The following is a 12200-nucleotide window of genomic DNA, read 5'->3' as shown; positions in this document are numbered from 1 at the left end:
TATGATTTCTTTTTAAAAAGAGGAATAGCATTGGAAAATTGTAAGCCATATGAAGGCTGGGACTTTGACTATGTTGTTTACCTTTATATCCTTTGTACCTATGACAGAGCCCATCACATAGTAGGTGCTCAAGAAATATGTGTTGAAGAATGAAGGTGGTAAGAGTGTAGTGAGTGTAAGGAGAGTGAGAGGAGATGAGATTGGAGACTGGAGGCAAAGGGGGTGAGGAAAGGCCTTGTAGGCTACAGTTGCGATGTTACTTCCGATATAGGAAGCCTGGGGAATTAAGTTTATGACCTAGTTATCTGACTCTTTAGTGTTTCTCCCAAGAAAACAAATCAATGGAGTAAAAACCTAGTTGCCCAAAGATGCTCATTACTGTGTTGTATATTAAACTATTTAAAAAGACTTGGCACCAACTTAACCAAGATTAAGGGAATGGGGAAATATTTAGTATATCATGGTTCATGAACCCCAGTGGAATATTACACAACAATGTTAGGACAGTATTATGAAGACTTTGAAAACACAGGGAATGCTTCATATGTTCTCTGAAAAAAGCAGAATAAAAAATTTTATGCATACTAGCATATTAACTCTAAAATTGTCTGTGAACTGTGATCGAAATGTAATATAAGAGATAAAAATAGTTGTGTTAGGGTAACAGAATTTTGGGTGATTGTTTTTCTACTTTACAAAAATTATCTTTAGTATTATTGTCACATTATTTTAATAAAAATATGTTGCTAAATTAGTATAGAGTTTCTTTTTGGGGTTATGAAAGGATTTTGAAATGGATATTGGTGATGGTTGAACAATATTGTGAATGCTGTTAATGCCACTGAATTGTACACTTGAACATGCTTAAAATGGCAAATTTTAGGTTACATATATTTTACCACAGTTTAAAAAAAAACCCAGATCTCTTCTATAATCATCATTATGGTTTAGCAGCCTCCAAGATGGCCCCCCAGTGGTCCCTGTCTTCTGGTCTTCATATCGTTGGGTAGTCCCTCCCACATTCTACTAGGATTGGTCTTGGTGACCAATATATGGCAGAAATGATGGCACATTATTTCCAAGGTTAGATTCTAAAAGATTGAGGTTCCCATCTTAGCTCTCTCCCTATTTCTTGGTTCACTGACTCTGGGGAAGCTAGCTGCCATGTCATGTGAATAGTTCCTCCATCTGGGAGAGGCCCCCATGGTGAGGAACTAAGGTCTCCTGCCAACAGCCATGTGAGGGAGCCACCTAGGAGTGGATTCACCAGGCCCAGTCAAGTTTCAAATGACTGTAGCCCTGGACGTCACCTTGACTGCAACCCTGTGAGAGACCTTGAGCCAGAACTACCCAGTTCAGCTGTTTCAGGATTCCTGAACCCCAGAAACTAATATGACCTCAATATGGGCTTAAGTTTGACTTTTAGGAATTTAAAGAGAGCTTTTTAAATGCAGGTTTTGAAAGGAAATTTTATGTGGAAAAAATGTACACCGTGATAAAAATTACAAAGAAATAAAATGATGTGTTTGCTCAGACCTATACACATAGAAGTAAACATCAAGTTGATAAAAAAATCATTTATCTGAATTATAGACTTATGAGATGTTTTTATTTTCTCTTATATGTTTCAGGATTTCTCTTATATGTTTCTAAATTCTCTAGAATGATCATGTCATACTTTTATAATGAGGAAAAAAAAGATATAAACAGAGCTTTAAGAACGATGATACAGAGAAGAGAGCATCTGCATCTGAAGCACATAACATGCTCTACCCTCATTTGCTGTGTGACTCTGGCTGTATGGCTTCTCCTCTCTGAGCCTCAGTTCCCTCATTTATAAGGAGGGATAATGATGTTCATCTCATAGCTGGGGATGCAGAATAAGGGAGACGACTTGTGAAAAGTCTCTAGCACACAGTAAATCCTCAATAGATGCTTCATCTCCTTTGTATACCTTCTCATAGTATTTAGAACAAGGGTGTCATTTGCTGGCTGATCATGTCCTTTGTGATAATCAAGGGAAATCAGATAGTTCAACAGGTAGTTGGTTCAGTGTGCAGCCTACAAGAAAGTCTGTGACGGGGAAGATAGGAGGCTCCTTTGTAGGAGCAGTAAGTATTAAAAGCTATTTGACTTTTCTTCCTAAAGATCATCAGGCCCTTGTAGAGGACACCCAACTCTTCAGTCTTAATCCAAGTCTTGTTTTACACATAAACACACAGGCCAGTTCTTCTTGTATCATAATGAAATCATATATTTTCAAATTCCAGATGCAATGTCACAAGATAAAGAAGCTGAAATGATAGTCCACAGAAAATATATTTTTCATTTGCCCAGAACCAAACTTTAATAACCCATAAGCTCTGATCTAACTGAATTTTCGTTCATATTTATTTAAATGGGAGAACTGGTTTTGGTGATTTTCTCCAATCCTAACCATCTAATATCTTTAACCTACAAGACAACAATTCTTTTATTTATTTATTTATTTTTAAGGGGTAAGGAAACATTCTCCCTTCTATATCAGCTCAGGATGCTAAACTGTGTGTTGTTTGCCTTAAAAAATAAACTTTCCTTTTTACATTTTTCTTGTTATCTTGGATCATGTCCAGTCTCTAAGGAAATAAACATGTGAAGAAAGAGTTCTGTGGAATGTTAACTGCACTGGTATTTTTCTTCCTTTTATCATGCCTCAAGATTTGCCAAAGTTGATATAAATTCACCATGCCTTCTTTAAAAAGCATAACAGCAAGGCATTCTTCCTGTAGGAGTCGGACTGTAAAAGGTGATTTCCTTTTAGTCCATTTTGTTTAAGCCTGTAAAAAGCATTAAGTGAAAAATCTGATATATTTGTTAGGGCATTTATTGCATTACTAAGTTATATTTTCAGTTCTCAGTGAAAGGTTTATTGAGAGGTTTTGAAGAGGTAAACTTTGAAGAGGTTTTGTTCAGAATTAAAGAATATTTTTTCTTCTCTTTTGGTGAAATAATATCACACAAAATTATACCTTTCAGGAGCTATTCTTAGCATTGTTTACAGTCAAAGGACACACCCGTTCCATTATGGTGAAGCAGATATCACCTTCCAAAACCAGCCTCTGTTGATGAGATTTGTAACTTCTCTAGGGTTTCAGAGGCATGAAAGGCTGTGAAGTTACCATTTTCCATTAACCCAAGTCACCCTAATATTGATGCACCAGTAAGGTAAACTACTTTGCAGGAGTCTTTTAGAGTGAAAATGTTTTTCATATTGGACTAAATATTTGTAACTGATTCATCTTAAATGTAAAAATATAAGCCATTGCTAAACTTTAATGTGGATTGATTTCTTTTTTGATAGATGAAGATTTTAATTTAAATTCTTGACACAATCTTTTATCATCAAAAAATGAGTGTTGTCTTTTTCAGATGAAACAGTGCTATAATCAACCACTTTGAATTCAGGAAAATTGGATAATCACTCTTCTCTAAATAACATAAATATCAAAAACATCACAAGGGTAGAAAACTGATTAACAGTTTACTGTGCTTCACTCTTGATTTACTAAAAATGTTTTGAAAACTTGTGAAATTATATGATCCTTTTAATTGATTTAAACAGCTTATGGTAAGAAAAGGTCAATCTTTACAGCAGTCCCGTGGAGGAGAGGGCTACTAATTTTATCCTGATCTGTATCCAGAAGTCAGAAAGTTTGAGTTGTTGATGTCCTTTAGTTAACAATGGAATTCCATATGGGGGAAGGTCATGTCGTTAGGAAGGTCTAGTGTTTATGATCGGATATAACAGTTAACAAAGTAACTGGGAAGTTGGAAATCAATTCTGTTGAATGCACATCCTTTGGGTTTTGAAGATGTTATACACTGATTTTGTTTTAAATATTCTGTAAGTTTTATCCTGATTACAAGGATTAATTGTTATTTCTGTATTTTATTTATTTATTTTACTGAAATAAGATACATCATTTTTTACCATGTCCTTCAGTCAGAGGATTGAAAAGTAATTATTTTTGCCTCTTCTGCTGTTAACCACATTATTAAAGTAAAATACTAAACAAAAATATAGAATCATATGATCACTAGTCAACAAAATCTGGGAACCTTTTCCAAAATATAGGTATAATGCCTGATAGGTTTGTGCTATTCCTATATATAAAAAATGTCAGTGATTGGCAGCTTGTAACAAATCTTAGAGAATTTTTTTTTAATTACATTATATAGTTGTGTAGAATTATAAGTGATTAGATTTATATAAGCTACTAAAAAACACAATTTTTACAACTCAAAAAAATCACTGCTACTAGGTACTGGAGAAGAATTGAAAAGGAGATTAAAGTGGAGTCTGCAAAAACAATGTAGTGAAACAGTTAACTGTTTCTTTCCTATAAGCAAGTTGCATGCAAGCATGATCCACCTTTGTGGAAAATAAGTTTAAATACACAGGGCTTTTGTTGAAAAGAATATAACAAGAAGTTCACTTATATTAGCTTTTATTTGTGAATATTTTATGATAATATCTGCATCTATAGATTTATGAGATGTAAATATGAAAATCTATAGCTCCGTATTAGCACATGGAAAAGGCTAGTATAATTGCATAAGTTAGCCAATTTTTTAAAAGCCAGACCACTCTTCATTTGATTTCAGACTGAACTTAAACATTCAAAGACATGTCTTTTTTGGGGGGAGGGTAGAAAATTATAATAAATAAAATCAAAGCTAGAAAATTATAATAAATAAAATCAAAGCTAGGAAATTTATCTAGCTGAGCTCTGAAATCCAAAGCAAGAATTTAGTGTTTTCCTTTTTCTGCTCACCTTTTGGCAGTTTATAATACTCTTAAGAGTGTCAGTGCTAGCGTTTTCAAAAGCTCAATTCATTTACACCCTGCTGAGGGCTCTACAGCACTTTCTGTACTTTTCCACCAGATAGAGTTTTCTGCAAGGGCAACTATGTGTTGAGTAAGGGTTAGATCTGAAGGAAAGACCCAGCAGTGCAGATTAGTATGACTGGCTTTGGGGATTATTCATCTTGTTCACATTAAGGCTGGACTCTCCCTGTTGTCTTTATTTAATATAGGGCACTGGAGGTGTTAAAAAGAATATAGAAAGAATAGTCTCTATAATAATAGAGTTCAGAATTAAAGGAAGAGAGAGAAATACAGAAACATGTAAGGTATCTTTAAAAACAACTTTAAAGTAATCCAATAATCCCTTTACAAACTGAGTAACATACGGCTTTGTGTGTGTGTGTGTGTGTGTAATCTATCTCTATATGTATGTACACATATATACATACAATAAATCTTTGGCATGACATGTAATCGGCACTAAAGAGTCAGAAATTTCTGTATGTTCCATTTTGTAAGTATGGCCCTTTGATTATCTGGATCAAATAAAATAATATGTGTGAAAACACTTTGTAGACTGTAGAACACTCTACAAGTAGCACTATGATATAGAATTTTAACAATCAAGTAAGCTGACTGTTACGGGAATGAGTGTCTTCCAGGGAGATTGTGTTATTAAACAGTTTAGCTAGAATAAATGAATGAGAACTGAACAATTTTCTGTGCACAACAAAACACAACCTATTTTTGGAAGCTAATATAAAAATGTTACCTGTTTACCTTGAGGGGAGGACTCTCATTAATTTTTTTTTTAACAGCAGTGTGTTGACAAAGAAAGTCTCAGTGTAAAACAACTCTGTCTTCATTATTAACATACCCAAGAGTCTTGCCTCTCATTTCATTGCACAGCCCAGCTCCTGGACTTGAGATTCACTGCACAGACCTAAATCTTTCCTTATATTAGTCTTTATTTTCCCCAGGAGTTTATTCCAGTGTCAGGGATTCCCTTCATCTTCTGCTTGACCAATTACTGGCCCCTCTTTGCAAAATGAATAAATTCAAGCCTGTTTTTTAAAAATAAGTCACTTTTTGAAAAATCAGAGTGGTTTTATGACTGCAGTCTTCCCTCTAAGTTAGAACTTTGACAAGGTGATTAAATGCACATTTAGCTTTTCATATATATATATATACAAGAGTGCTGTATCTGACAGTTCTAGTCGGTACAGTTGAGGAAACAGTCAGACTTGTTTTTATTGGTGGGTGGACTTCTTCACAAATCATTTTCAAGAGATCAGTTGTTGTCTAACCCAGTGGCCAGTGCCCATGTTGGCATCCTTGGCACAGAGACAAAATGTGCACTGTCAAATAAAAGGACCCAGTCCATTTGTCTTTGCTCTGTGATGAGTGTGACAGTGAGTAAAGCATGAATATAGAGACCCTCCTCATCTTTCACTCCAGGTCGCTCTATTTCCAACTCTGTGAGACAAAGCACACTCTTATGCTTCAGACATAGGCCCACAGTGTATGTCGTTTTTTCCCATCATAAATTGCAAGTGAGGAGTATTCTAGAACGTTTTGTTGTTTTTATTAATTTCCTTTTAAGCCTTTATATGGAAGTCAGTATCTCCATTGAATGCTTTAATAAGTAGATTGAACCTGCTACACCTCTACCCTTTATGTCCAGCTTTCATGAGCTAAAATATTAATAAATCGCAGCGAAGATTTTTATAGACATATTTACAAGTCAACTTTTAGGAACAAAATGTAACTTGTTTTAGTTCTACAAGCAGATGTATCATCAGTTTTAGAGGGAGTCTTTTGGCACTACAACGTGAAAAAACAAACAAAAAAACCCTGCAGTCCCAGTTTATAAAGTAACTTTAAAAAGACAAGGATGAATTTCCTTCCCACTTCAAAAAAAAAAGTCATCCTCTGAGACATGTATAGTTTGAAGATGTTCCTTAGGGACCAGAATTTAACCTTAAGATGCTTTTACCCCAAAATGATTGTTTACTTTTAAATTCATGTGTCGCAGGTAAAGTAAAACCTCTTGTAAGTATAAAAATTAATATAGTCAGTTCTCAATCAAAAATTCAGCCATTCATCAAATGCCATGTCCCCACTCTGTACCAGGAACCGTGCCTCATAGGAAATGCCCTTTTTGGCTTGCCATTGCCCAGTTTTTCCTCTTTCTCGTGCCACCATTTTCATCCTCTACTTTCAGTTTTCTCTACCCAACGTTGACAGTCTTCTTTAGTGTGGCAACAGACTTTGGCTTTGCTTTGCTCTTTATTTTCAAGATGGCTTAGAAACTTAGGTGACCTTTTAAAGCATTTAGTTGACAGGTTGAGTGAAGACAAGTGAGAGGTACTGTTGGATCACTGCCTTGATGGCAGAGAGGGGAGCTGTGTTGGGTGAGCGATGGCAGGCCAGTGTGGCTCTGCTCACCCTCCCTGCCTCCAGTTCACACTCAGGTTCTTCCTAGATCAGAGGACATGTAATGTTAGAGCTAGACAACCCTTAATGACCATATGTTCCATCTTCCTCATTTCTGAGGTACAAAAATCTGACCTGCACAAGGAATAAAGAAAATATCCTGCTCTATAGTCATGGTTTAAAGCTGTTTTTGCTATTCATGTTACATTCTTTCATATTTTTTTTTTAAAAACTCAGGTAAAGTGTATGTGTGTGTGTGTGTGTGTGTGTTACATAGATAAGGACTAGGAAAAGGATGAAATTTTTTATGATTAGAATAGCAGAATACTATTATTTTCAACTGTATTAAAAGCATTTGTTTGAAAGTTACTGATAAGATTCTCTCCACAAACATACTCTGAATTCAGTAGAGATTGTTTCTCTTCATTTTCATACAGATTTATAATTTTTAAATTCCTTAAGGTTTTTCCCAGGGAGTTTCCACAAACAGCAAACAACATCTTTTAAAAGCAATGAATATGGGGCTTCCCTGGTGGCGCAGTGGTTGAGAGTCCTCCTGCCGATGCAGGGGACACAGGTTCGTGCCCTGGTCCAGGAAGATCCCACATGCCGCAGAGCGGCTGGGCCCGTGAGCCATGGCCACTGAGCCTGCGCGTCCAGAGCCTGTGCTCCGCAACTGGAGAGGCCACAACAGCTAGAGGCCCGCATACCACACACACACACAAAAACAATGAATATGGAATGAACGTGAAGGTTTCTGTCCCACGTACCCTTCCCCATTTATGTGAACCTCCAGGAACGTAGAGCTGGCTGAACTCACCCTGTGAGCTGACAGGCACAGTTCTGACCGCCTGAGGCCAACCCCTACTCGGTGACCTGGCATCCAGCACTGAAATCCATAGGAGAGCCTCACCATTAGCAGTTGCATCTCCTCATTTGCTGGGACATCCCTTGAGGCTCCCCTGGGACACAGAAGTCCCAGTGACAGTCACTCACAGAGGGCCAGCCTCCACCCCTGATGTCTGAATGTTCCTTGTGAAAAACCTGCAACACCCCATCTCTCCAGACTGCTCCCTGTGCTGAATTTCCTTGACCAGTCCCCCTGCCCTTTCACATGTCTAGATGGCCTGATCTCCATTCCTATTGATCAAGATGTAGAGCCATTTGAAAAAATTCTCTGGACCCCTTTCTTAACCCCTCCCACCCCCAGCCTCAGACAATCACTGATCACTTTTCTGTTTCTATAATTTTGCGTTTTTCAGAATGTCATCTAAATGAAAGTATATAGTGTGTAGCCTTTGGCTTCTTTCACTTAGGATAATGCATTTGAGTGTCATCTATAAAGTAAGTGGTGAAGGAAGGAACATTAGCCTGAAATAACTTCAGTTATCTAGTTTTTGAGACTTAATAGAGGTAACCTAAAAGAATTAGTTTTAAAAAAAAGAGGCAAGACAACACCGCCAATTTAGTGCTTATTCCAGGGAGAAAGACCTAAAAACTGTAAGTGTGGATGATTTTATAGTAACTAATTAGATTATAGAGATTATAAATATTTATCTGTAGGGGGAAAAACAGTCTCTTCTGCTACTGCTAAAAATCACCTAAAATGTTGGATAAAATACAAGCACATCCGTTCAAATGCATATGCATAGCTGAACCAAGAAGAAATTAACTGAAATTTCCAGGGGCCAAGAATGAAAAAAACAGAATGATAAGTAAGTGCTGAAGTTGCAGCTGCCCTCGAGGTATTGCTAAAACAGAAACGTGGAGCTGCTTGACGGTCGGGAATCAAGGCTTTGGGCCTGAGAAAGTTAGGAGGGCATAGGAGTTGAGATTCCCCACAGAGAGTCAAGACCCTCAAAGCACTTCAGCCAGTAATGGGCTGGCTAAAAAAAAAAAAAGAAAAAATCTGCTTCCAGCAAAGAGAGACTTCAAGGACAATTGTTTGTGTTGCCCTTGGCTCTGAATGGGGATGAAAAAGACTCCCCTGAGAATTCTACAAGTTTAGGTTTAAATTTACATAACTCACTTGGTCTCAGAAGCCAACAGAAAGAACTTGGAGTACATAGGTGTTGAGAGAGCTCCAGCGCTCCTAGCAGAAGCAAAAGAAAATCCCTATAGAGAACATAGTCTCAACCCAGGTGCTTCAAGACTCCCACAGATTATCAAAGCCAAGCATGAGCCCAAAATCCAGAATTATAAAACGTGAAAAAGTCATTGTGAGTGAGAGTCAGTAGCAAAAGCAACAAAACTGGACTCCTCCACCTCACCCAGAACTTCAGCTATTGGGAATTATCAGACATAGAACAAAACTGTATTTAAAATATTGTAAAGAAATAAAAGATCAAATTAAAAACTTAAATAGGAAACCATTAAAATTGAAAATGAAAATTTGTCAGAGATTTTAAAAGAACTTATAAGAACAAAATGAATGAGGAAAACAGCATATTAGATGCACCTGATTAGAGAGTTAGTTGAGTTAGAAGATGGCTCTGAAGTAATTACTCAGAATGGAGAACAGAGAGACTAACAGATGGAAAATATGAAAGAACAAGTGAAGACATGGAAAATTTAATAAGATGGTATTACATTGGAGTTATAAAACGACGGAAGAGAGAGAATTGAGCAAAGGCAATATTCGGAAAGTAGTGGCTGAGATCTTCTTCCAGAATTGATGAAAGACATGAAACCTCAAATTCAGGAAACACTATGAATACCAAGCAGGTTAAATCAAAAGAACCCCATACATCGCAAGATATAGCAAACTTTCTAAATTAAAATTTTGTGTGATAATTCAGATGTTTATGTATAAACCAGATAGCACAAATAAGCATTTGATTATTTTATTGACTTTATTAACAAGTTTAGTCAGTTTGGGGGAGGGGAAATGTCTTCTTGGTAATTCCTTATATTTAGGTCTATATGTGTTAAATCTAAATGTGATCAACAATCAACTGCAAAAACAAATACAACTTTAAATATTTATAATTCTTCAAAATAGTGAAACCATGCTTCAAGGATGACTTACGGCTTGTTGGAGCTGGAAGGACTGCAGACATAATGTGGTTCATCACTCTTTAACAGAGTCAGGCCTAAAACTTAGATCTAGTCTCAGTCTGGCTGGCACTGTCGTTGTGTTTTATCAAAGCTGTATAAAATGGATACCAATGTGTTCACCATGGTTACATACAAACTGTATGTTCAATATAAGTGCAGTTTTTGCCATGAAGTCTACCTATCTCAAACTTTGCATTTGATATTTAGAAACATATTAATGAAAAAAATTTAATAGCAAAAGAGTCTTAGGAAGAGGAAGGAATAATTTGGATGGCCCTGGACCCTATTAAAAGAAAGAAAGAAGAAAAAAAAGAAAACAGAATTTTAAGAATGCCTCCGTTTCCTGTAGACAAATTTCTCTTTGCCAGGTAGAGACATTTAAAACCAAGATACTGATCAGTTTTTTAAAAAACAGCATTATAGCAGCCAGACACTGAACCAATGGGTGAGACCTTCACCTATGAAGATTTAGGGAGAAGGTCTCTTAGATTGGATCTTTGGAGTAATATTTTTCTTCGCTCTTCTCCCTTTTTCTTCCTCTGCCCAAATTCATGACCTACTTTCCTCTTCCTCACTCCCAATCCATCCCCCTCCCCCCACACCATAACAATTTTAAATCAATGCTAAAGAGTAGCTTGAGGAGGGGAAGGGAGAGAATTGTTGGTCACTAGAAAAGATGTTTATTGGCTCATGGCTTGTTTTGTAGCTTCAAGGCTTTTGAAAGAATACCCACTAGCAGGTGCAACGTTTCTTCACATTCTTCTGGGTGCTTAAGAGTCACTGTACTTACTTCATCTTGTAGAAACTCAGGAATCTGTGGGTAAAAGCCTTTAGGAATGACCTGAGAGCTTTGCACATGCAAAACCACTGGGTGGGTTTGAATCTGCTCAACCTGCTAACTGAGCAAACCATTACCTTCTCTGACTTCCACTTCGCTCCCCCTGCTGTTAGACAGAAACAGAGTTATCTTGTCCGAATAGTAAATAGGAGAGTGTGTGAAAAGCGCCTAGGAGAGCGCTTGACACATGTTCACCTACTCATAAATGGTAATCATTATTAGGAAGACTTTAATTATCATTTTTATGTTAACTATTTGGGTTTGATTGCCCTGAGCAGTGAAGTAGAGTTTCCATGGAAAACAAGGCTGGGCTGGACAGTGTGGTCTGCTACCCATTTGAAAGTAGTACCACATGAAAGATTTTACTCCTCTGCTTTTTTGGTAATCTTGAGACACATATTTTCTCTCTGCTGTCGTTTTAAAGGTCATCTTGAATTGATTCAGTCCCATATGGTTTAAGCCTATCCCCTTTGTTAACCTGCGTGTTAATATTATGATTAATATTTGAAAGGGTACTTATTCCAATAATTTTTTGTTCAATGTAAGAAAATGTAAATTCTTAAAGGAAAAAGTAACTTTAGTAACTAGAGAATTTAATAGTAGATTTATTTTAATTCTCCTGGTTATTTTGTATTAATTTTCCTGTAAATGTATCCAGATGTGTATGCAGTACCTATATTCTATGAACAAATTCTGGCAACTATTTGATAAATTATCTTCTGAAATTTTCTACCTTGGGACCTAATTCTATCCTGAAAATATCAGTCCTTTGCTTCTAGTAAAATATGTTACATCAGTGAGGAAAGTGAGAGTAAAAGCTGGTTTACAGTAACGGATACTCTAGGAACTAATGTGAATTCTGCTTCTTTTTATTTTCAACAGGCAACTTGTTTTCTTGGCCAGGAATAAATAAATACTGAAAAATTAGGTGAGCCTTATGTCTTACTTAGGGGATTTTCTTGTTTGTTCTGATTTCTCTCTTTTTTGCTTGTGTTTTCAGGCTCAGCTATGTGAATCATGCAG

General features: G+C 36.5%; 1 protein-coding gene across 8 annotated transcripts in view; it reads left to right on the top strand.

Annotated features, from left to right (window-relative positions):
• The window catches only part of CDK14 (cyclin dependent kinase 14), a 716891-nt gene that overhangs the window by 618219 nt on the left and 86472 nt on the right, over positions 1-12200 (top strand). For all 8 annotated transcript variants that reach the window (XM_067746465.1, XM_067746464.1, XM_067746468.1 and 5 more), the window contains one exon: positions 12178-12200. This exon is cut by the window's right edge and continues 117 nt beyond it. In XM_067746465.1, the coding sequence (XP_067602566.1) occupies positions 12178-12200 (23 nt within the window). The remainder of the gene's footprint in view (positions 1-12177) is intronic.

Source organism: Pseudorca crassidens, chromosome 8 (genome assembly GCF_039906515.1).
Source record: "Pseudorca crassidens isolate mPseCra1 chromosome 8, mPseCra1.hap1, whole genome shotgun sequence".
Classification (NCBI taxonomy): Eukaryota; Metazoa; Chordata; class Mammalia; order Artiodactyla; family Delphinidae; genus Pseudorca; species Pseudorca crassidens.
The sequence above is the reverse complement of the archived record's forward strand: the minus strand, read 5'-3'. Positions and strand labels throughout refer to the sequence as shown.